Source organism: Drosophila subobscura, chromosome J (assembly GCF_008121235.1).
Source record: "Drosophila subobscura isolate 14011-0131.10 chromosome J, UCBerk_Dsub_1.0, whole genome shotgun sequence".
Lineage (NCBI taxonomy): Eukaryota > Metazoa > Arthropoda > Insecta > Diptera > Drosophilidae > Drosophila > Drosophila subobscura.
The window spans coordinates 13,028,259-13,051,466 of NC_048532.1; the positions used below are offsets into that span (position 1 = coordinate 13,028,259).

General features: G+C 47.4%; 1 protein-coding gene and 1 long non-coding RNA gene across 2 annotated transcripts in view; one reads left to right on the forward strand and one right to left on the reverse strand.

Annotated features, from left to right (window-relative positions):
* Nucleotides 1-15,093, reverse strand: part of LOC117892950 (dynein heavy chain 3, axonemal) — a 33,929-nt gene extending 18,836 nt beyond the window's left edge. Inside the window, exons 1-25 of the mRNA XM_034799280.1 lie at nucleotides 14,850-15,093; nucleotides 14,580-14,783; nucleotides 13,063-13,104; nucleotides 12,712-12,981; nucleotides 12,503-12,648; nucleotides 12,345-12,442; nucleotides 12,142-12,289; nucleotides 11,359-11,475; nucleotides 10,576-10,742; nucleotides 10,225-10,516; nucleotides 9,587-10,172; nucleotides 9,316-9,530; nucleotides 7,944-8,134; nucleotides 7,542-7,726; nucleotides 6,607-6,724; nucleotides 6,386-6,533; nucleotides 6,171-6,328; nucleotides 5,702-5,768; nucleotides 3,994-4,884; nucleotides 3,835-3,939; nucleotides 3,592-3,762; nucleotides 3,071-3,218; nucleotides 2,911-3,009; nucleotides 2,745-2,859; nucleotides 816-984 (exon numbers count right to left, since the gene is read on the reverse strand). Coding sequence (XP_034655171.1) covers nucleotides 816-984; nucleotides 2,745-2,859; nucleotides 2,911-3,009; nucleotides 3,071-3,218; nucleotides 3,592-3,762; nucleotides 3,835-3,939; nucleotides 3,994-4,884; nucleotides 5,702-5,768; nucleotides 6,171-6,328; nucleotides 6,386-6,533; nucleotides 6,607-6,724; nucleotides 7,542-7,726; nucleotides 7,944-8,134; nucleotides 9,316-9,530; nucleotides 9,587-10,172; nucleotides 10,225-10,516; nucleotides 10,576-10,742; nucleotides 11,359-11,475; nucleotides 12,142-12,289; nucleotides 12,345-12,442; nucleotides 12,503-12,648; nucleotides 12,712-12,981; nucleotides 13,063-13,104; nucleotides 14,580-14,783; nucleotides 14,850-15,069 — 5,070 coding nt within the window. The 5' untranslated portion in view covers nucleotides 15,070-15,093. The remainder of the gene's footprint in view (nucleotides 1-815; nucleotides 985-2,744; nucleotides 2,860-2,910; nucleotides 3,010-3,070; nucleotides 3,219-3,591; nucleotides 3,763-3,834; nucleotides 3,940-3,993; nucleotides 4,885-5,701; nucleotides 5,769-6,170; nucleotides 6,329-6,385; nucleotides 6,534-6,606; nucleotides 6,725-7,541; nucleotides 7,727-7,943; nucleotides 8,135-9,315; nucleotides 9,531-9,586; nucleotides 10,173-10,224; nucleotides 10,517-10,575; nucleotides 10,743-11,358; nucleotides 11,476-12,141; nucleotides 12,290-12,344; nucleotides 12,443-12,502; nucleotides 12,649-12,711; nucleotides 12,982-13,062; nucleotides 13,105-14,579; nucleotides 14,784-14,849) is intronic.
* LOC117892961 overlaps nucleotides 1-23,208 on the forward strand; it is an 80,647-nt gene that overhangs the window by 38,432 nt on the left and 19,007 nt on the right. The window contains exon 6 of the long non-coding RNA XR_004648773.1: nucleotides 1,533-1,580. This is a non-coding gene — a long non-coding RNA (uncharacterized LOC117892961). The remainder of the gene's footprint in view (nucleotides 1-1,532; nucleotides 1,581-23,208) is intronic.

A 23,208-nucleotide genomic window follows, 5' to 3' on the forward strand; every position in this document is an offset into this window, starting at 1 on the left:
CCGCTCTGCACTCCCCGCTCTCTCGATTTATAATAGAAATCCCATGCAAATGAGTCTAAAGTTTGCTTGATCTACGATGTCTTTACCACACTCCTCATCCCCTGCTGTGAACGTGGCTTAAAACTATTATGCAATTAGCCGTGTGAGAGAGCGTATTAAGCGATTATAGGCTATATATAAATTGTACTGCAAGATTTCAGCACCCACTTAAGATGTGCGTGAGGGCACAGGGGGGCTGCTCTCGGTTAACGACCTGTAAATAAAAATTTGCATAAACCTTAAGTGGGAGCTGCACGAAAGTCCAGGCAGGACAGGCAGGGCATGGCCCGCGCGCGAGCGCTCTCTCTGCCGCCTGCCTGCCTGCCCATTACTTTCACAAACTGGCTAATTAGTCAACGGTCCGGGCAAATGCGATTATCCCGAATGCTGCATAAATTTCAATAAACACACACACACACACACCCACACTCGGACACAGTCTGTGTTTGTGGGGAAAGGGAAGCTTATGCGGCGGCTCCACTGTGTCTGACATGAAGAACTCAGCGTGTGGCAAATTAACCGACTAGCCCACACTCACATTCGCATTCACATTCACATTCGCATTCACATCTATTCGTATGAGTTGCTCTTGGATTGTTGTTGCGTGTGTGTGGGCCGCCGCATCCAGACGAGTTCTTTGCCTGATTAATGCTCTTGACTCTTGATTCTCTTTTCGGTCATCAATTAGAAAGCCAAGCCAAGCAATGGAGCAGACAGCGCGACGCTTTTGTTCATAGAGCAACCTCTTTTGTTGTTATTTGGGTAGCTACACTCACCTTGAAGAACTTGCCCAGCGCCTTGTAGTCCAGACCGTCGGAGCAATTGAAGACCACACACTTCTTGGCCACAGCCTTGGCCAGATCCTTGCAGGTTTCGGTTTTGCCCGTGCCGGCAGGGCCCTCGGGCGCACCGCCCAGGCACAGCTTGAGGGCGCCCATCAAAGTGCTGGCAAACACACACAAAAACAGGGAATTAGAAATTGGTAGAGGTTTTAGTAGGTAACAGTAGCAACAGGGAAAAATAGGACAGGGAGTACTGGCTGCCGTGCTGCATGCTTTTAATATCTATTTTGCATTTTTTCACATTTCTCACGGGCAGGCGGCAGCAGCAGCAGCTTAAAAAATTGTCGTTTATGGCTATTTTTTAACCTCCCCTACCATTGCTTTGTCCAGCTAGCAGGAATCGCTGGGAATTATGGCTTAACATGGGGTATACGGACTGGGGCAGCATGTTTGCTTAGGGAATTTGGCAAATGTTGAAAAAAAGAAAATGTTGAGGGGCTGTGATAGGTTTTCGCAGTGGATTGTAGTCTTTAATGTAAACTAGTTATCCTCCTGGTGAAATTTTTCTTGCTTGAAATAAATTAGAATTTAAATAAATGTATAAACTAAACATAGATTGATATTTAATCTAACTTAATATATTTTGTATACCAAATTAAAATATTACTGAAATCTATTCATATTAATCTACTGTTTTCTGTGTCGTTTCAGATCTGATTCGATCTTGTCGGGCAGCCTCTTCTCATCTGTAATCTACCGGTAAGTCATTACCAATCAAATTTACGATTTATTCATTCATCTTTCGCCTCTACAAAAAGCTCCTATCAATGCATATTTATTCCGTCATGAATTATTTGCCCAATCTATCTCTGCCACATATCTGCACTCTGTTTACTGACAGATGAATACTTTTACTCTTTATGTGCCGAATATTCAACTTGAATCATGAACTTGTTAATTTCCCCACCCCCAACTATCTACAAAATGTTTTTGTTTGCTTTGACACATTTTGTAGGGCATTCGCAGCCTCGAGACCCATTCCCCTATGCCCATGGATTACATGTACATATTTTCATAAATTTCTGCTGCTGCTTTCTGCTACTTTCTGCTGCTTGTTTTGCTTTCATATTTCAGTTCATATTTTTATCATATTGGCAGGATACCCCGATACCCCCTCTCTGCCCGCCCGAACTGGGCCTGTGCACAGGACATATATTTTTTAGCTTTTTCCGGCCATAGCCATGCGAAATATCTCTATACTCGGTTTCCATTTTTTTGTTTGTCTCTTTTTGTCCCCCTCCCATTCCGTTTTTTAACTATCGATACATGCGAGTGTGTGTGTGTGTGTGTGTGTGTGAGCTGTTGTGTTTGTGTGAAAAACTGTCCAACATTGATTTATTTGTTTAATATAAAAGTTTTATCGGAAACCCCATTAAAATGTCCTTTCTGCCAGCTTGCCAGCGACGGGCACTGCACGGCCTGGCCTACAGCCAGCCTGCCCTGCCTGCCAGCCTGTGTGTCCTGCTGGAGCCCAGATTCTCTCTCTCTCTCTCTCTCTCTCTTCACTCTTCCAGGCCCCCGCCGCCTGGTTATTGTTGGTAGTATTATTATTTTGTGTGTGTTTGTCGTCTACGGCAGCCAGCTTAAACATCAAAAAGGTTTTCAGCTCAGCTCCTTTTTTGCGTATTTTTTGTTTGTTTTTGGGTTTTGTTTTGTGTTTGTGCAAAATGAAAATAAATTTAAAATGCAACGAAATAAAATAAATATTTTGCAATAAACGTTGCTGACTTTTAGAGAGGGGGGGAGCAGAGGAGTGCAGTAGCTAGCGGGGAGGAGCAGCAGCACAGCTGTTTCTCCAACGGTTTGTCAATTAATATTTTGGAATATGCCCATAAAGAGGGACAGGGAAGGAGTTGTACCCACCGGTAGCAGCGATCTGTTAGTGGAGTGACCACCAGTCGCGGCAGATTCCCCAGATATTCCATGCCATATTTAACATCTGTGACGACCATGCTGACGCACACCCAATCCTCGTTTTCTATGGCCAAAGAAGGTGATTTATGGGACACAAGACACGGGCACAACTCACTCTCATCGACCTTCCAGTAGTAGCGCAGCTGCGAGATCCAATCGAAGTCCTGTATATTGGCCACCTTCGTATCCGTTAGATATTTGACCACATCGCGTGCTGCACAACACAGAAGATTAAGTCAGCTAATCGCTCGCCTAAATCCCCCCCCAAAACTCACCATGAACATCCAGGACAATCAACGCCTCCACTGCTATGCGTACACCAGCCTGCAGATCCGTGCGCACCAGCTGCACCAGGTCGGCAATCTGGCCATTGGATTTCTCCAAATAAGCCGGCAGCGTCCTCGTCTCAATGGCCTCCTCCACCTGGTTGAAAGCACGGGGCATAAAGTGTATGAGAAACTGCACAGCGAAGGCAAATAAAAAGGCAAAATATGATTTTCAATTTCGCTGGCAGAGCGCGCGCGAGAAAACTTCTCTCAAAGTCAAAGCCCAAAAGGGAAATGCCTCACAAACGGCAGGGCAAAGAGCAGGCAGGGCAGGCGTCGGTTGGGCTGGGACCTGAGAGCTCGGAACTGGGACCATGGGCTAATCTCACTGTCAGAGCCACTGAGAGACGGCGCTCTCGTCTGACAGCCAACTGATGGACATTTGTTTGCTGCCCCGAGATGAGGCCCTTGTGGCTATCGCGGTTTTTGTAGCAAAAAGGAATCGGCCCCCGCTCCAGCTACTGCCTCACCTCATAGGTCCAGGCCATGCAGGAAATGCCCTGCACCACCTGTCCGGGCCAGGCCACGACCCAGGCAATGCGCTCCACCAATGAATAGTCCTCCCAGGCCTCGCGCATTTGCTCCTTCACGCTCTCGAGCATCACCATCTCCACCTCCTTCAGCCAGATCTCCACCAAGCCCTGCAAATGCAACAGTCATCAGTGGAGGTCAAAAGGGAAAATCATCAGCGCAGGCTGAAGGAGCTGTCTTACATTGGCCGCTTGGGGATTGATTTTGCGCACCAAAGAGACGCGTTCATCCTCGTCGCTAATCATCTCCGTGATCTCCATTTGGTCATCAAAGGTGAGAGTGCCAATCTAAAGAAGGAAAATCATCAAAAAGGAAACGAAAGCGTAAAGGGAAAATCTTACCCCCTCGAAGCACTTTCGCAGATGCGGCTGCACGCGCATGGGATCCTTCGTTTCGGAGAGGATTTCCAGCAGTTCATCGTTGGACAGAAAGAAGAAGCGCGCAAAGAACAAACGCTTCTGCTCGAGGTACGTGTTGAGGCCCTTCTGCACCGTCTCCAGATCCTCAATGGCCTTGGTGAAGATCTCCAGCATCTCGGGGTACTCGGTGGCTGCCATTACATGGCGATCCTTCATCGTGTGCTTCATGATGCGCCGCCAGGTCTTGTCCACCGCCTTGAAGTTGCGTCCCTCGAGCGGCATCTGCCGCATGATATCCTCCGAGCTGAATATGGGCTCCAGATACATCCACGTCACCTGCACCTGTGTCCACGCATCGATGATGTTCTGGATGAGCAGCAGTCGGGCCTCCCAGTCGTCCGCCTTGGAGCCCAGGGCCACAATGAACGGCGAACGCTTCATGGCCTGCGTGCGCATGATGTGATCATCCAGCAGTGTCTGTATGTCATCGATGCTCGCCAGGATGTGCGTGTCCGAGTCGCGGTACTGCAGCACATCGAACATGACATCCCGCCAGTCCGCTTGCATGTTCTTCAGGCCCATGTTCAGGTCGTACTCCTTGCCCGCTGCATTGGCAATCTCCTCCAGCTGCGGCAGTATGCTCATAATGTCTGCATCGATCATGTCCTTGAGCGAGGGGAACAGCTTCGGATTCACCTTGCGTCCCAGTATCTTGGATATCTGCTCCCAGTGCCGCTTCTCCAGTCCATGCCGACAAATCGAGTCCAAGACAGGCAAATAGACGCGAAACTTTTCGATTTTCATGCGCATCTGTTCGGCGGCTCGCTTGGCCACCGGATTGTAGGCCAGCTGGCGGGACAACTTGTACATAATCTGTGGCAGGAAACAGCAGACAGGATGTGCAGATAAGTACATAGATAATGCAAGGATATACGGGAGAGAGAGGTTGCTTTTAAAGAGCTTCTCAATGAGGGTATTTTGAGGGTTTCTTTTTTCTCTTTACTCTTTTTTTAAGGGGTCTCTGGTGTCTCCCACTTTGCCGCTTCAGCTGTGCCGAAAAATTCAATTCAACTGACTTTCCTTTTGCGCCTTTGTGGCAGGTCGGTCTTTTTTTTGTGTACCAGTCCTGCTGACCCCAGAGGGACGCAGGGACAACACAAGTCCAAACCCAGACCCAAACCCAGCCCAATCCTCGTGCCAGTCGGGAGTCGGGGGACTTGGCTTCCGAAGCAGCCGCCAAATATGTTGGGCATTTTTTTGCTTGCATACTTTTCGGCTGCCAACTGGAAGTTTCTTTCTCTTTTTTCTGCTCTGCTCTGCTCTGCCTGCCTGGCTGGCTGTTGGCTCACTGGCTAGTTGGTGGCACTATTGCTGCTGTCGCCCGAGGTGGCTTGAGGTTTTTAGTTGCATTTTAGTTGCTACATTGGCTTACAGACAGACAGATGTACTGATGGACACAAAGAGAGACACACAGAGAAGCTACAGGATTGAGGGACTCAGAGTCAGAGTCAGAGTCAGAGTCAGTGTCAGAGAACGGCCATGCATGGAGCAGGAGCAACAGAAATCCGACAACAGCTCAAACTTTGTCGGTCGTTGCTCGTTTTTATTTCCGCCAGCTTCTGGCGATGGCTCTCTCTCCTCTCCCTGGCATGGCATGGCAGGACACAACTTCCGACTTGCAACTACTTACCTTGTGCATATTCTCCACTTGCTCCCGCACGCCATCCGCATTAAGGCATTCGAAGCGCTCGAACATCCTGCAAGGACACAACCGAAGAGATGTAAATAGAAGTGCAAGCAAAAAAAAAGCATAGAAATAGGAGGAGTGGGAGTGGGAGTTGGAGCAGCAGAGGATTGGCAACATCATCCTTTGCGTCCCTTTGCCTGCTACTCGTCGCAGCTCCAAATCGTACTATTTTTCCGCCGCACTTGAACTCAACTTTGCTGCTGGCATTTGCCATAGGACTAGGAATAGAAGTAGCAATAGAAATTGGCATAGGAATTGTGTTGGTGTCTGGGAATGACGCTTGGGCATTGGGGATTTGCGTGCAGCGCAATGCCAAATGGAAATGGGAGTTGCTACTTCCCCTTTCTGTTTTGTTTTTGCTGCCGATGTGCAAAGTATAATTGCAATGGACTTAAATGTCGCCAGTGCTTACCAAATGAGATAATCCTTTTCGAATTCGTACGATGTCTTCCACAGTTTCTCGATTGGTTCCATTTTCTCAATGATCTCCGCCAGCAGGGGGAAGGCGGAGACATCAATCTGCAGCAGCGACTCCTCCACATTGATGGCCTTTGCCTCGCGGCTTAGATTCTAAGAGGAAAAGGCAAGACTTAGGCTTGAGCTCTGATAGTTTTCCATGGGACTCACCTCAATGGTCGTGAAGAGCATATCGACCGTATCCACCCGCTCCTTGAGCTCCTCCAGCGTGAGGACATCGCGTATTTCCCGAATGCGGAAGCCATCCATTGTGCGCTTCTCCTGGGCCAGCAGCTTCTCGAACTCGGCACGCCGCTCGCTACAACGGGGGGAGTGGGAAATGTCAGTTAGGATCAGTTTGTGGCTCTGTGTTTAATCTGCATTTCACTTACCGCAAGGCCGCCTCCAGATTATCACGGACCACTGCCAGTCGAGCGGCACTGAGATCCAGCACCTCCTCCAGCTCACCGGGCAGGATAAATGTGCGCGTATTCAGATGGATTTCGTCGCCTGGGAGGACACAGATGAGACCATGACTAGACTAGAAGTGAACGACTGGCGGGGCTGCCCCCTCTCTCTCTCTCTCTATTCCGAATTGCTACACATTGCTAATTAACTGCGCTTAACTCTTAATTAATTGGCTGCGCCACGCAGCGAGTGCTGTTTCTTTTTCGGGACAAACTAATTAATTATATGTACGAGTGGGAGTCAGAGTCCCTGTGTCTGTTGGCCCCCTAACAAGTGCTATCCGTATCCGTATCTACATCTACTTACAGTCGTGTATTTGGTGTGACAAAGCACAGACAGGAATAAACTTACATCTGCCAGACAGAGGCACAGACATTGTAGCTATCTGTGAGATACACACGACGACACTTGACGATAACTCGCAATTGTCTGCCGAAAAGTGAGACTGGGACGGAGGCTGTGTGGATTTTTGTCTGCATTTGTCGGTTGTCAAAGCAACTTTCACACATTCATGAATTTTGTTAAGCTCATTATGTTGCAGTTTTCGGGTGGAGTTTTAACTGGAGGAGCAGCAGCAGCAGCAGCAGCAGCTCAATGTTTGGCATGTCTCACCGCAAGTAATTATAAAACCAATTAGTAGACTCCCATCCACTGCTTGTTAGTTGAGGTTAATTATGTTAAGCGAGAGAGAGGCTGCCGCTTGCCACCCACCAGCCACCCATGGGCAAACACTGTCTAAAGCAAACAAAACTAGCACAGAGGAAGAGTGGGGAAGAGAGAGTGCAGCAGCAGTCGCTTGGGCAGCTGCACAAACAGTTGAAACAGAGGCGGCAAGGGCAGGTCTACACTGGGTGCTCACTGGACAGGTATGTGTGTGTCAGCAGGAAGACGACGCGCTTCAACACGTTCTTGATTTCATCCTTTATGGCAAATATGCGCATCTCCCGACACTCGTTGATGTAGTTCTGCAGCGCCACCACCTCCGGTGTCTCCTCTGGCCGCTCGCCGGCCTTCATGGACATTTCCTCCAGCTCCTCGCAGATGCTGAAGTGGCAAAAGTGGAAAAAAAACAGAACAGAAAAAAAAGGAGAATAAAAACTCACATATGGAAAAGTTATCTATTAAGTGGCATTCGAGTCAGCATAAAAGTTAAGTGAAAGAGCACTTGCACTTGCACTTCATTTAGCTGATGCACAATCTCTGCGCCAGCAACACTCACAGGGAGCAGCCCCCACAAATCCCCCCTGCTGGCAGTACTTACGCTCGATTCTCGTTCCAATTGAGGGCTTTATAAAAATCAATTATGAAATCGTAGATGGTCTGCACATACATTCGCAGCGATAGCTTCACATGACGGTTATCCAGCATGAACAGGTTCAGCGGAATGAAATCGCGCAGATAATAGGTCGTATCGATCACGGCTCGCAGTTTTTTCAACAGCTCTTGGACAACCTGTTGGGAATACACACACAGGGACAACGCAGACACACAGTGGCGCATGAGAGAGGGGGGTTCAAGTACTACAAATATATATTAAAATGTTCATCAAAGAGGGAGAGAGAGTGCTTAGATATGCACCCTCCTAGCATTAGCCTTGGGATTAGTTTCAATGTGCAACTTTTAGCCAATTTTATCTGTGATTCCCAATCGATTTTGTTCATTCGGTGTTTGGGTTCTAGTCCTAAAACTTGTTCATTTTAATTGTAAATGTTACAATCGAATGACAGCAGCAATCAGTATGCAGCACATGCAACCGCACTGGATACCCCTGCTGTTGCGTGCACCACTGCATCCGCATCCGCATCCACATCCACATCCACTCCATTCGATTCGTGTGTGGACCGAGACGCACTCGCATTACATGCATGAACAGGCACGGACAGGGGCACGGGCAGGGGGACCAGCGCGGGCTGCATTCGCAGTCGGAAGTAATTTTTATTCTATATAAATTGCACACACAAAAAAAACCCAAACCAGAGCCGACGAATCGAGAGAAGAGAGGAAATTGTCGGTCGTTTCATAAAACTTAATGAATGCGAAACAGCAAACTGTAGTGGCAGGAATGGCAGGAGTAGCTGCCGCGGGGACCATCGACAGGAAGGGGTTAATTGGGCGAATGAAGGACGGCGACTGAGCCTGTCACTGGCATCATCGGTGGCAATGCTGCACTGATTGTCTAAGCACAGACAGATGCCAAAAGTCGGCTGGGGGGGGAGTCTAATTAAACAATGCATGGTGCATGCACCCGTGCCCCAAATGCTAGTCAGGAAATTGAGAAAATCACAAATCACCAAAGGATGGGCCTGCCTGCAGACAAGATGGAAATGGAACTCTTGTCAAATTACATAAATTGCCAGGCACTTTTGCCACTACCCCCCCGCTGTACACCCACTTTAACCGCCTGTCTGTCCCTCTGTCTGTCTGTCATTTGGCTTGTCTGTCTGTCAGCAGTCTATTAATATTGCATAATGAAATTTTATGTTAATTCTACGCATCATTGCGTATAATCAAATCGAAATAAATAATTAAATCCATTTGCTAGACACGAGACGCGCAAACACACACAGCCCTGAGGCGGCACTGCACAAGCAGGAGAGGAAGGAGCGGAAGGCAGTGCAGAGGGGAGGGCTCACCACTAAATCAGGCAAAACATTATCCGTCCACGTCTTCTCCACCATGGGCATGATCAGCTTTTGAAAGAGTCCATAATAATACTTGTAGATGGGCTTCAGATAGACATGAACTCCGCGCCAATTGACTTTGACAATCTCCTCGACCTTTTGGCACAGCTCCAGGAAATCATCGTGATCCTCATCGATAAAGTGCAGAAATCCCTTCGTTTCGGGATCTATAAAACAAGAGGAAATCAAATCAATTGGGGGAAGAACAGAAGCCACAACTCACCTCCGCCAGACATGAGAAATTCGAGGCGTGGTATTTCATAGCCCACGGCCAGAATGGCCTTAAAGTGATCCGTAAAGATGCGCGGCAGCTCGTTCATGTAGGGATAAATGTACAGCTTGTGGCTGTGATCCATCTCGAACTGCGCCACATCATCCACCTCGGGCGACATGTCCACAAAGACATTGACCAGCGGCAGCTGGAACGGATCGGCATCGTCCTCATCAAACACATAAATATTCGCATGTGGCCGCACGCCGGGACCCATCTCAATGGGTTCGTTGTCAAAGTGAGCGCCCACCACGGACGCAATGAGCGTCATCAGCGGTGTGCGACGGAGATTGGGATCGAACATGGAGTACTTGTCGATGCCGTTGCCATTCTTGAAGGCGCACAGCACCTTGAACAGATAGTTGATGCTCTTGCTGATCAAACCGTTCAAATGCCGCGACATTAGGCCGTGAATGCAGCGAAAGAGAATGGCCGCACGGCCACCGTACTTGCCATACATCGGCACCATATCCTTCCACGTGGCACGCATGTCGTTCATCAGATCCGCACAGCGAGGCAGCCAGTCATTGATGAGTAGCTAAGGGAAAGGGTTAATGTATCTACAGGGAAGCAGTTTCCATCCCACTTACATCTCTGACCTCGCTGCAGCTCTTCTGAATAAAAGCATTGACTGTGTCGGCATCCAGGGGTCGTTGCACCAGCAGCAGCTGCGCCAGATCCACCACCACCAGATCATCGTAGAGATCATACCAGAGACGATTCAGTGCCTGCACTGCGGGATGGGAGACCATGAGCAGCTCGCTGATGCGACTCTTGCCCATCAGCAGATTGGAGCGCCAGGGCACGGGTGGGATGATCGTGAGGTATGGATAGTCGGGCGGATCCATTTCCAGCTGCAGGCGGCGACGCTCCATGGTGGATCTAACAAAGAGAAGAGTGTTTGATGGGTATATTATGGGTACATTCGGAAGGGCACTCACTGCAGCAGATAGCGCAGGAACGTGCGCTTGACGTGATAGCGAAAATCCTCCTGCAGATCGATGAGGCACACAATGATGAGAATGGCCAAGTCCTGGCGGACGCCGCGGTCGCCCACAAACAGATAATCCATTAATATAACTTCTGGCGGCAGTTCGGGCCAATGTTGCTGTAAATGAGTTGATTAGACATTGCATTTCCCCCTCGTTTCTCTCCCGTTCCTCTCAGTCGAAGCGAACTAATTCGAAACTTTGCTTCGGGCGTTTTTCTGGCTTAAGGATTATATTATGGAATGAGATGAGATACCTTTCGACAGCTGGGTGTGTGTGTATCTGGCTGCTCATTAAGCCGCCTCACACTCGGCACTGATTTGCCGTTTAAGATGGCAAGTGCCTGGGCTGGTGCCTGGCTCCTTGGGTGGCTCGGTGCTCCGTCCTCTGTGCTTATATCCCTGCCAAACTTTTGCTTGGCGCTCACGTCAAAACATCAACACGCGCCCCGTCACTTGTCATCTCATCTCATTCCCATTCCCCTTCCCCTGCCCATGCCTCTCTCCCACCTGGCATCTCCTCTGAGGAGCGTGTTTAATATGCTCTCACATTGCCGGGATGAAAACTTTTTCGGCGCAAAAGTTGTGTGCCGAAAGGCGAGCGCCAGCCAGAGTTAAGTTTTCGCTAATAATGTTGACGCTGCCAGAGAGACGCTTCCACTCTGGAACACTCTGAAAGTTGGGGATTCAGCTGCTGCTGCTGCTGCTGCTGCTGTGTGTTGACACGGGCACTCACCTCTTCTTGGAGTATGAATCTCCAGGCATCCCGAAGCAGCGGGGACTTGGCATCGATGAATCTCAGCGCCTTGCGTATGAGTCTCGATGGATACGTCTCCAGCTGCAGTATAGACATCTGCAAAGGACAGACAAAAAACGAAGGAGATTCAGCAAACAGATTCATCAAATTGGGTGTGTAATACACGCCCACACACACCCACACACACACACGCGTTATTCGGTATCTTTTTTCTGTGTTTTTTTTAACAACTAATCACGTTATTCATAACTCTGCCTCCGACCACGGCCAACATAATATTTACGAGGTATGAATTATATAATTTTTATAAGCACGTTCGCAGGGGAAGTTGCGGGCAGGGGAGTGGAGGGGCTGCTTAATTTACTCGCACGCTCACGCACACATATTTACTTTGTATTAAGTTTATTATTATCATTTTTTATGTACGAGCGGGAGTCGCCTCCGCCTCGGACATGCATTCGGGAGAGAGAGAGAGTCCCTTGGAGTCCACGAAGTCAGCGATAAAATTTATTTATGTCCATGGCTATGCTCACTTTTGATGGGTTTTTTATGGTTCCCATGGTCAGAAGGGAGTCGCTCATTGCCGGGGCTCTGTGTATTTTTGTGCTTTCAATTTTTGTTGCCTCTTTTGGATCTCTTTTTTTTGTTAGCATGTGTTTTTGGTGGGAAGTTGTCTTGCATAATTCAGTATTTGTTTATATGACACGTGTACACCCACAGCACGAAAAACTATCAGCTACACAAAGCCTAGCCCCTACTCACACTTTTCATTAGACATTTGTAGCGTTTTTCTATCTTCAAAGTGAACTTGGCTGTGGCCTCGTCGAAGGATTGCTTATATTTGGCCAGCATGGAACGCTTCTGTTCCTCGGGATCCACGGGCAGCAGCGGCGACATGTAGGCAAAGCGACTGTGGGGATTTAGAGACTATCAGAACTGACTACAAGCGGCGGCCAAGCACTCACGTGGCTTCCATTTTCTTGAGGCAAAGGAGAAACTCCTCATTGGTCATGAAATCCTCGCGACATATCAGCTTCTTGCCCACTTTGCAGGGCAGTCTTTTCTGCAAGGGTAAACACAAATTAATTATAAGAAAAACTCAAAGTTTGAAGCTTGAACCCACTCTCTCTTTCCTTTGTCGCTCCATGCAGCTGGGCGGATCGGGATAATGCAGCAGATCGTGATCAATGTTGTACTTGGCCTCTTTCATCACGGGCTCTATCAGTTTATCTATGACCTTGCCCATGCGTATCAGTTCGTTGCGGCACTCTGAAGGGACAGAAAATATAATCAGAGAGGGAGAGTCCTATATTTAGGGGTGTCAAGACCTACCCTGAGGTGTGCGCAGTGCATAATGATCGCCCGCCTTGAACTTCTCCTTCTTGGGCTTCTTCTGCAGCGATTTGACGCGCAAATGTCTGGCTGCCGGCGATCGGTAGGCGGCAATTAAATCCGAGGGCGAACCATGCTGTCGTCTCAGCTGATTCGTCCACAGCGAGGACCTTGTGCCGCAGTCAAAGTAGAAGATCCTGACACGCCGCTCGCAGTAAATGTTCAGCAGGTTGCTGGTCATTTCATAGATTTCCTGCTCGCTGGGCCGCACTGCAGGGAGAGAGGGGATTGTGGGGTGTATCAAATTTTTAATAATGCACCGTTATGTAAATATGGACGATTATTTATTACCGCCAGTCATCCATTTGTCAATCCAGGGAAATTGATTGCAGGCTGCAGTCGGCAGCAGTCAGCAGAGAGCAGTCGGCGGCCAGCGGGGGAAAAACAAACGAAAAGTGATGTAAAAAATGAAATGAAAATTGAAAATGCCATTTAATATTTGACCAGCGACTTGATATGTGTGTGCAATATATATAAATATGTGTGTGTGTGTGTGTGTGTGTGTCTGTCTGGGCTTTTCAAATTTGATTTTTCCCTCCGCTCCTCTGGTTTTTTTTGCCGCCTCAAAGGCAGGGAAAATAAACTTGTTTGTATAGCATGGAAAATGGTTTTAAATAAAAGTCACGGCAGCAAAGTTCGATTTTAAAATGATTAAACTCAAAATTAATTTTCATTTCGGACACACAGCCGCACTCTGGGGAGGTCCAGGGATAAGCATCCTCCTCCCGCCCCCCCCCCACTTTTGCTGTGGCTATCGGTTTGGCCCTGTCACATTTTTATGCTAATGTCCGCTCTATCGAGAACACGCTTTTATGGCATTGTGCAACAACATTGTGCTGCCCTATTAGTCCCTCCTCTCCCCCTCTGGAGGGCAGGCATTAAATATTAAAAAACTAGACACAAAAATGAAACATTTTTACTACAAACTAGCGACAAAAATCGCTCCCAGGGACACTGAACGGGGGAGATAACTATTAATAAAAGAGTGTAGATGGTGACCATGGGATGCCCTTTAAGGGGGTTCTAAAGAGACAAAATATGCATGACAGAGATGTGGTTTTTTCAGGGGGAATATCTGCAGATAACCTTCAACTTTTCATAAGAAAATAATGATAGTTCCACTTTGGAGATTCCTATCAAATTGTATACCAAAACCCATGTCAACTCCCTCCTGGCAGAGTATGCTCCAACAGCAACAAAAAGAGTGTGAGAGAGACATAAAAATGGTCGATGTAAATGCTAAATAAAACACTATGATAAACATGTTGTGGAGTCACTAGACGCCGCCGCGCGCCCTGCGCCCTAGCACCCCATCCTGTGGCAGGCAATCCCTACACCGGATGCCGTCGTTCTGCACTCCCAAAGGATATTCAAATAAATGTCATACGCATTTGTTTTTCGGTTTTACCTTCTTTTTTTTTGCTGCTGTTGCTTCTCACATTTTGGTTATAAAATTTTATGTTAAAAGGATAATGTTTGGAATTTGTATGTTTACAGGTGAACAATTTTCCAACGAGGGAAGGCGGGAAAGCAGCAGCAGCAGCAGCAGCAGCAGCGGGGAAAGGCGGGAAAGCAGAAGTAGGATGCTGTCGGGGCATGTTTTTCGCATTTAATAAAGTATTAAGTGTTATGCTTTTGCGGTAAAGTTCTCCCACTCATTGAATAACGCCAAATGTCTGGCAATTTGTCTGCTAAGCCCCCGCGCGTGTGAAGCCCCGTACCCCGCCTGAGATAATGTGTAAATGTTGTTCAATTTAATTGGTCCCCATGCCACACATTCATCTAACCCCATCCCGTGCCACACTCACCCGTTTGATTAAAGTTGTAGGAATGATTTTTGGCATCGCGCAGCATCTCGAACTGTTCGGGCATGACTATGTCCTCCAGTTGCAGCTCCTGCAGGCTGTCATCGTCGCACTCCACATACTGATCCTTTACATATTCGAGGTTGTACGAGTGAAAGTCAAACTCGCGATTGCAGCGACCCACAATGTTGTCATTCTGCATGTGCGCTGTGGGGAAATTGGAACTCAAATTAGGTCTGGGATTGGGTTTACATTTGTGCAGCGGACACCCACAGATCTTCTCTTTTAGGAACTCCTTTACTGGGTCCAGGGGCAGCTCATCGAAGCCATAGGTCATGCTGTAGAAGGGGCAATCGTTGAGTGGCCGCTTGGCGGTCTTTTTGTGCGCCTGCGAGACGTGCACCAGGTGCATGGTGCGCCGCCGCCTCACGCGGTCATCCTGCAGCCGCTTGTCGCAGTAGGGACGCCGCTCGGGCGCAATTCTCTTCTGCATGTTGAGCTCTCAGAAAGGTGTGTTGGTGTGTGTCCTGCTGCTGCTGCTGCTGCTGCTGGTATTCAAAGCAAACACAACACGGAGAAACACAATTTCTAGTCTGGGCTGTGCTGTTATTTGTTTTAATTTATAGGAAAGGCAGAGCACACACTTTTCTCTGACATTGTTTAGAAAAATATCAAATAAAAATCATGCTCTGCGCTCCGCTCTCTGATAGTAGAAGTTTTTGCTGGTTGCTGGTAGCTGGAGCAGCGGAATATTTGCGGGTAGCAAAGCTGAACGTGAAATGTTTATAAACAAAGTTGGTTTCCCTCCCAGGAGGCAACCAGGCACCACAGGGACCTATGGTAACGGCGCAGGGTGTGGGGCACAGAGGTTGCTCTGGCAACCGGGCAAACCGACTGCCGGTGAGTGCTGTTATTGGAGGACAGGCTGAAGGATGGTGATGGTGTGTCTCTACACCCCGACACTCCATCAATGGTTCACCTTTCAGCGCACGCTCTGCGCTCTACTCAATAATATTTGATATTTGTGTCTGGCTTCGGCATCGAAGGACCAACAGCAGCAGCAGCAGCAGCAGCACGAGGACTATAGCTGCATTTCTCGAATTGTGCACACATTTTTCAATAAAGAGCCACAACTGCATAAAGGCTGCTGCCTGCCTGGCTGGCTGCCTGCCGCCTGCTGCTGCTGCTGCTGCTGCTCCTGGCATCCACTGTATTTATTATCCCATCTGCCTGGCTGTCCTGTGTCTGTGTGTCTGGCCAAAGGAGCAACAGGAGCGAGCTGCACTCGTCATTGAACCTGATTATATGTCGACAATGATGGAAAATAATAATGATAAGCCTGGCGCATGTACCCTTCTGGCTGCCAGGCAGTCCTCCTGCCTGCTCGTCTGCCTGTCCTGCTAATAGGGTTTGCTCTTCCCCGACTCCAGGCGGATTGCAAATCCTTAAAGCTCCATCATATTTACGAGCCAAAATCAAATTGCATTTCGCCAGCCCAGCCCAGCCCAGCCAGTCAGTCAGTTCATATCGAGTATCCGCAAATAGAGAGGATGATTTTTGATGCGTTGCTGGCTGGCGCGCGGGGGAGCCAAAGGGAAACCTCCAATTATCACTACAATTAATTGTGGCAAATTAATTGGAGATTTGATTAATGGCTGGCAAAATGCGGCTGCCTGCCGCCTCGCTGCCCTTTGTGGTATTCCACTCCCGGCGGGCATTCAAGAGGCATTCAACTTTGACCAACATTGAGGGGCCACATACCACCGCCGACTATGGCTGCGGTTTGCACTCTCTTGGAGCGTGCATGTGTGTGTGTGTGTATGTGTGTGTGTGCGAAAGGTGACAAGTCGTGGGAATAGTCCACATCCTGGTGAACCCAACGAGGTCGCCAGGCTCATGGCTGTCACGTGCCTAAGCTGCTATGCCCTGCTCGGCTCGGCTCTGCTCTGTTCTGTCCAATTCCAACGCAATGCAGGTGCCAGAGACAGGTTCTGCCTGCCTGCCTGCCAGTGTCGCTGCACTGCACCCAAAGCCATGCGTGACAAATATTTATTAACTGCCACACAACTGCCACTGGGCGGCGGCTTAGAGTGCCGCCCAGCCCGCGGGGTTGATCCCTCAGTCTCAGTTCTAATAAAAAAATTGATTTCGTTCATCAATTGTCACAAATAATGATTACCACGCATTTTCGCCAGAGGGCGGGGGGCTAGGCATGACACGCATCAAATTGCATTTAGTTTGTCATTGGCTCTGGGGTTTGGGCCACGTCAAACAAAGGGTGTATAATGCGACGGCTGTCAGTCACGTGACCTCATTGCTAAAAATATCGCCAAAAGCAGCAGCGGGGCGGGGTGTGTGCTATGTGTGGGGAGGGGGGAGTGTGCAACAGAAACAGCAACATCATTATTAACAAAGTCAACGAGGAGCAGCAACAACCGAGGAGGGAGGCATTCCATTCAGGCATCCAAGCGGGCATCAACTTCCGGAGGAGGAGGAGAAGTGTGCAACACTTTTTCTCTCCAAGCGGAAATAAGTCGAATCTGATCATACCCTTAAGCCGCTTAGCAGGGGACTGTGCGCTGAAAGGGTTCACGAAATTGGATATTATTCAATGGCAAGAAATATCCCAAGAAATAAATCAAAAATAAGTTAAATTTTCTTATAAATCATTTCCAAAGCCTCAGCTAAAGAGCAGTAATAGTTGTAGTCGCAGTTCTAGGTGTGAGAAGTCAATGAAAGTGGAGTTTTAATCAGTAATCAGTTTTATCTTTGATCGAATTTATTAACCCAAATAATTTCTAAAGATTTTAGGCAACATTGCTCCCATTTATTGCTAAATCTATGCAAACGGAAAGAAGTCTGTGAATGTTTATATTCGCCCAATCTATGTTCATCTTTGAGTCTTAACTCTCAATAGGAATTCAACCTTCCTTTTGCGGCAGAGTGTAATTAAAGAACTGCCTCGTCAAGGCAAAACTTTGCTCCTCTTCTCTCTTATGTTTTCTCTCTCACTTTTCTTTTATTTTTCTCCCCCATTGTTTATTTGTCTTCTTTCTTTCCTTCTTTTTGTTGTTATTTTTTCATTTTTTGTTTCCTCATCGCTATGGTAGGAATCGCATTTTGTCCGCGTGATTAATGGGCCAAGGCTGAAAGGAAGACTGTCGCGACTTGAAAAATTACATTCAAAATAAACGACGAAGGCGTCGTGGTCGGCGTTTTAAAACGGCCTGTCAAATGGGCGTACGGAGGGAGGGATGGGACACCACCTGGGGGTGTAGTTGGAGGGGTGAAAGTTTCTCGATGTCAAGCAACCTGACGCACGTAAAAGATGTGCAACAGGAGAATGAGAAAGAGCAAACACCGTGTGATTTACACGCAACAAACGAGAGCAAAGCAGAGGGGTTGCGGGTTGAACTGTAACGGGGTGGGTCATAGTGCAAATTAGGGGTTGACTTGCTGCTCCCCGAGACGCACTCTTCCTCTGTTGTCAATTGAAAACGTGCCAACAATTTGCAACGACGATTAATCGTGCGACCAAACTCGGAGCTACAATTGGCAGTGGAACTGTTACTCCTTCTCCTCGTGCTAATGCGACTTCTGCTGCAAGGAGATCCCACATCCAACTCCAACTCCAACTCGAACTTCCAGGGCCATGTGCATTGCATGTTGGGTGCGCATTTCCAGCTCTGTTTACGACGTCACGCCGGGCTTTAGCTGGGTTTTCGGACTAATTTGTGTGTTGGCTCTATTATGCAGTGATGGGATTGGGACTGGCATTTGGATTCGCATTGGGCATGGGCATGGGGGAGCTTAAGCGCTGCTGGCGTGCAGACACGACGCACTGATGAGCACTTAATTCCCAGTCGCTAATTGCCAGAAAGTAATCGAAGCTACAGACCATGTTTTGGGGAACATTTTAAAGGGTTTGCCGTCCATATTTATGGCTGGGTTAATTATGGGTTTCCGTTTTAAATTCGCTTAAATTTAATCAACTTTTAGCGTTCATAATTCATCGCTTATATTTTATATCTTTTTTTGTTGTTATCATTAATAATGAATATAATTATGGAATGTCAAAGTGCGGCAGCAGAGGGGACATTTTGCACAATTCCAATCAGCGTATAGATACAGATACAGAATGCAGATACAGATACGGAGAGCCCATAGCTATGGCTCCAGCGAGAACCCATCATTAAAGGCTTTTGTATGCAATTACATGCCGCATTGAGCAATCATAAATTAGCTTTTGAAAAGTGCGATAAAAAATATAAAAATCGAGAATTCAATTAAATTTATAAAATGCACAAAAATTTAATGCCCATAATGAAAAGTTTGCCCCCGGCCAGCGGCCACAGCTCCACCTCCAGCTCCGGCTCCGGCTCTCCGGTTCGTGTTCAGATTAATCATAACAATTTGCAACTCGCTTTTTTTTAATGCAGGAATTTTGCCACTCCCCCTTAGCCCATTTCCCTTGGTGCAAAAAAAAATAATGTTGAAGAGTGGAAATTGGAAAATGAAATCTGCAAATTGCAAACGCTGGTATTATTCATATTTGTTGTTAATGTCAACAATCATCAATGCAAATTCCCTTCAAATTCGAGTGTAGAGTCATTCAATCATTCGTTCATGCACTCACTCACGCATTCATCAACGAACCACTGGTCACACGGCTTCGAGTGCGAATAAGTGGCATCTGATGGCCGGCAGGAATGTCAACCCAATTGGAAATGCATGCAACTGATGCGTGAATGGCATTTGATATCGGATAATCCGAACAGCATGCCATAAAAGTAGCATAAGAAATCTAATACAAAAAGAAGCCCAGTGGGACCTTTGTGTCTAAGGTTCAAAGGGTATCAACAACAGATGTCATCAGCGTTTTTGAACTTTATATAATTGTGGGACATTGAATGGATTTTTTGCTGGAAGTTTTCGCTTTAAAATGCATAAAATGACATATTTGCTGTAAATTCTTAAAGTTTTTGCCATGGAAAGGGTTGCCAGCGCATCTTAAGGTTGCCGGGCACAAACTTTGGCCTGCAACATGTTGCTTGGAAACATTTAATTGAATTCATATGCAATGTAATTTGATTTTGCTGCAACTTTTTCACAAGTTTTTTGCCTTTGAAAAAGTTTTGGTCCAAGCAGAAATGAATATGTCTTCGTTGTGCAGGCGATATTTAGATTTAAGGACAGCAAATGGCCGAGGCAGCGGCAGACAGAGGCAGCGTTTTGGCCTAGCTAAGCATATTCTGCATTTTCAGATAAAATGTTCGACCCGGGTAAATATTTGTGCGAATATCTGCCCAGGCACACGCACACACACCCACAGAGGAAACTCCATCAAGGAAACTGTAGCTGTGTGTGTGTGGATACATTTTGCAGTGCGTAGCTCGAAAATTTCCACACACTAAATTGTTATGGTTTTTAGTCTTAAAGATAAATGTACTTATCCAAGGAGCAACAGCAGCAGCAGCAGCAGCAGCAGTGGACCAACTTCATTGTAAAGTTTTGCATCTGGCTGGATGGCAAAATATGCCGGAAAATATTTACTCATGAGAAGATTGTTTAGTTAAACCATAAAAAGCGATGGCATGTCCGGGTCGACAGAGCCAGTCGACAGTCAGTCCTGTCGTTTGTCCTTTGCCGCTGTCGTTGTCGTGGCCAGAGACAATGTAACATTTAAGAAAATTTAAGCCGCAAGCGACTTAAGAACCCGAGACGAAACTCTGGTATGTGTTGTCCTTTTGTGTGTGTCTCTGTGTCTATGCCGCTTTTTGGCAGCAGAGGCATATGATTTAGCCATCTGTTTGTTGCTGTTCCAGCTATTGTTAAGGATTTGGCCAATGCCTGTGGATTTTTTACTTATTGTCTTCGGCTGCCACTAGCTACCAGCTACCAGCTACAAAGCCCAACCGAGAGCAGCGAGGGACCAAAGGGGATGGGCCAACTAGGGCCAAAAGCCTGGGATATAGACGGGATGGATGGACAGGACAGCAGGCAAACAATTGCTGTTTGTATCCTGGTTAGCTTTGCCCCGAGATGCTCACTCCCTCCGCTGCGATCCTCCTGCACTCCTCCCACTCGACTCCACTGTACTGTCGTTTGTGGCTGCTTTGGCTGCTGTACAAATTAGTTTCTAATACCTTCAAGTCAAACAGTGGGGCACCCGGGGCAGCCGGAGACCTTTGCCGTCAGGGCAAACAGACAGCCAAATAAACAGAGAGAAATTCTATCTCTCTCTCTCTCTCTCGCTCTGCCTCAGCCTCAAATGTGAGCCTTTGGTCTTGAGGCTTGGGCTAGGAGGCTTGTTGGGTGCCTTTGGGTTAGCATTTGTGCTTGAGGGGCCAGGCCAATCAGGCATAAGTTTGCCAAATCACTTGAGCGTGTTTATGAAATAACGTTGACTCTCTGTCTATATGTACAGCGACTATACAGGGTGTTTTGTGTGCTCCACCATGTGGCTTTGCCCCACTGTTCCCTTGTTCCCTTGTTCCCTTGTTCCCTCGTTTTGTTGGGGGCTTCGCCTAATTGCAAAACCCATCCGTTGTCGATTGATTTGCTGGCAGTAAATTGTATTTTAAATAGTTTTCGCTTAGTTTCATTGACTTCAAAGCAGCCAGCAGATGCTTGCTTGCCAGCCACAGATTACATAATGATGCCAACGAGTAGTCCTGGACTGCTGAAACTTGCCCCAGGACACCAACCGCAAGACCATGTGGCGGAGTTTAATGAGCTAACTGGATCTGGATGCTTGGGTTGCTCCTTGCTCTTTGCTCCTCCTCTCCCCCCGCCCGCGTTTATCTTTGGCCAAAAGTTTTAAAATTAATTTTTAATTGTTTATGCAGCCAAAAGTTCAGCCAAAGAAAAAGCAGGAAAACAGCAGAAAAGAGCAGCAGAAAAGTGCAGGAAAAATAAAAACAATTCCTGAAGTGCTAAAAGATAATAAAGATACTTTCGTCTCGTCTCGTTTCGTTTCGTTCCTTTGTTTGTTCAGAGAGTTGTTGTTGTTGTTGTTGTTGTTGTTGCTGCTGTTGCTGATGCGATGCTATGCTGAAAATTCAACGATTTTCATTAGGGTAATGAGAGGAAATCAGCTGCATAAATGATACATGGGCTAGTCAGGATGTGCTGATGTTTGTTGGCTCTTGATTTTGGGTTTATTTAGGTGAAGGAATTAGGGTAAACCAGTGGATATTTCTGACATTTCTACAACCTCTTCCTCAGTACAACTTTCCCGATCTCTGCGGGGATCTCCCGATCTTTGCCCGATCTCTGCGCATATTTACCTCATCAAATACCAACATTTAGCGACTGCTGCTGCTGCCCGTGCGATCTCCGAGACCTTCGTGCTTGAACTCTGCATCTGTCGATGGGCAGCAGCTGTGAATGCAAATTTCGAGATGTATTCAGAGATTCGCACAACAAACAACAATAATCGGGCCACAAAGTGTAGCATTGATAACGATCGAGCATAACCGTAAACTGGGCAGAAGTCGTGAATATTACGACGGTACAGCGGCAGTGGCAGGGGAGGAGTTGGGAATGGAACATTTGCATAACACTGGACCAAAAGAGTTGACGGACGCGGCGCGATGTCAGCATTAAAAGCGAATGGAGTGGGCACAGAGAGGGGAGCGCGGAGAGCAGTGGCAATGCTTTATGAAAGAAAATTATGCAAATTGCTAATAAATTATAGTGAGCAAGCGAACGACATGTAAAATAATAACCAGCGGACAGAGGCAGAGAGCCGGAGCCGGAGCCGGCGCCGTGGTTGCCGTAGAGCTCTGTAGCTGGAGATGGTGGAGTTGGTCGCGAATTGAATTACAAATGTAAACACAATGCCACGGGACAGCGGCACAGACCCCATAGTGCTGACAGGATGGGCACTCGCACTCGCACTCCCTCTCCCTCCCTCTCTCTCTCTCTCTCTCACTCCTTGCAGAATCATTAAAATAATAAAGCGCTGTATGCTTTCAAGACAACGCCAACGACGATGTGGACGAGGACGATGACAACGACAAGGACATTAACTGGCAAGCGGATAATGGCGAAACTTTTTGACATTTATTGTGTTTGTGTCGAATGTTTATTTATGATAGCACGCGGACAGGGACAGGGACAGGGAGGAGAACCACAGCACAGCACAGGACAGAGCGTGCCGTTTCCATATTTACATTACAATGATCAAGAGCATAACTAACGGACGGACGGGACGGCAGGACGCATCATGCCACAGATCCCACAATTCAGTAAACCATATAACATACACAGAGAGAACCCCCACTCTCCTCGTCTCGCGCATCAAATGTGCTTGTTTGCGTATGCGAATGCGTATTAAATTAATGATACTTTCTAGTTCATAAAATTCGCTATGCGACGAGGAGCACTGATTCCGTCCGCACTGTTCCATACAAGTTTTGGGTTTATGCCTGCGCTGTTCGTATGAATCAAATCAAATAATCACATAAATGAGAGCACAACACAACACAACACAACATAACATAACAGAGCAGAGAACATACGAGAGAGCCGGAGCATACCGAGTGTGTCTATTGAATTGTAACAAATTGATTGTCATGAAACATCGTTTATATATATTATAATGTGTCATAGGATGTTCATGCTTCGG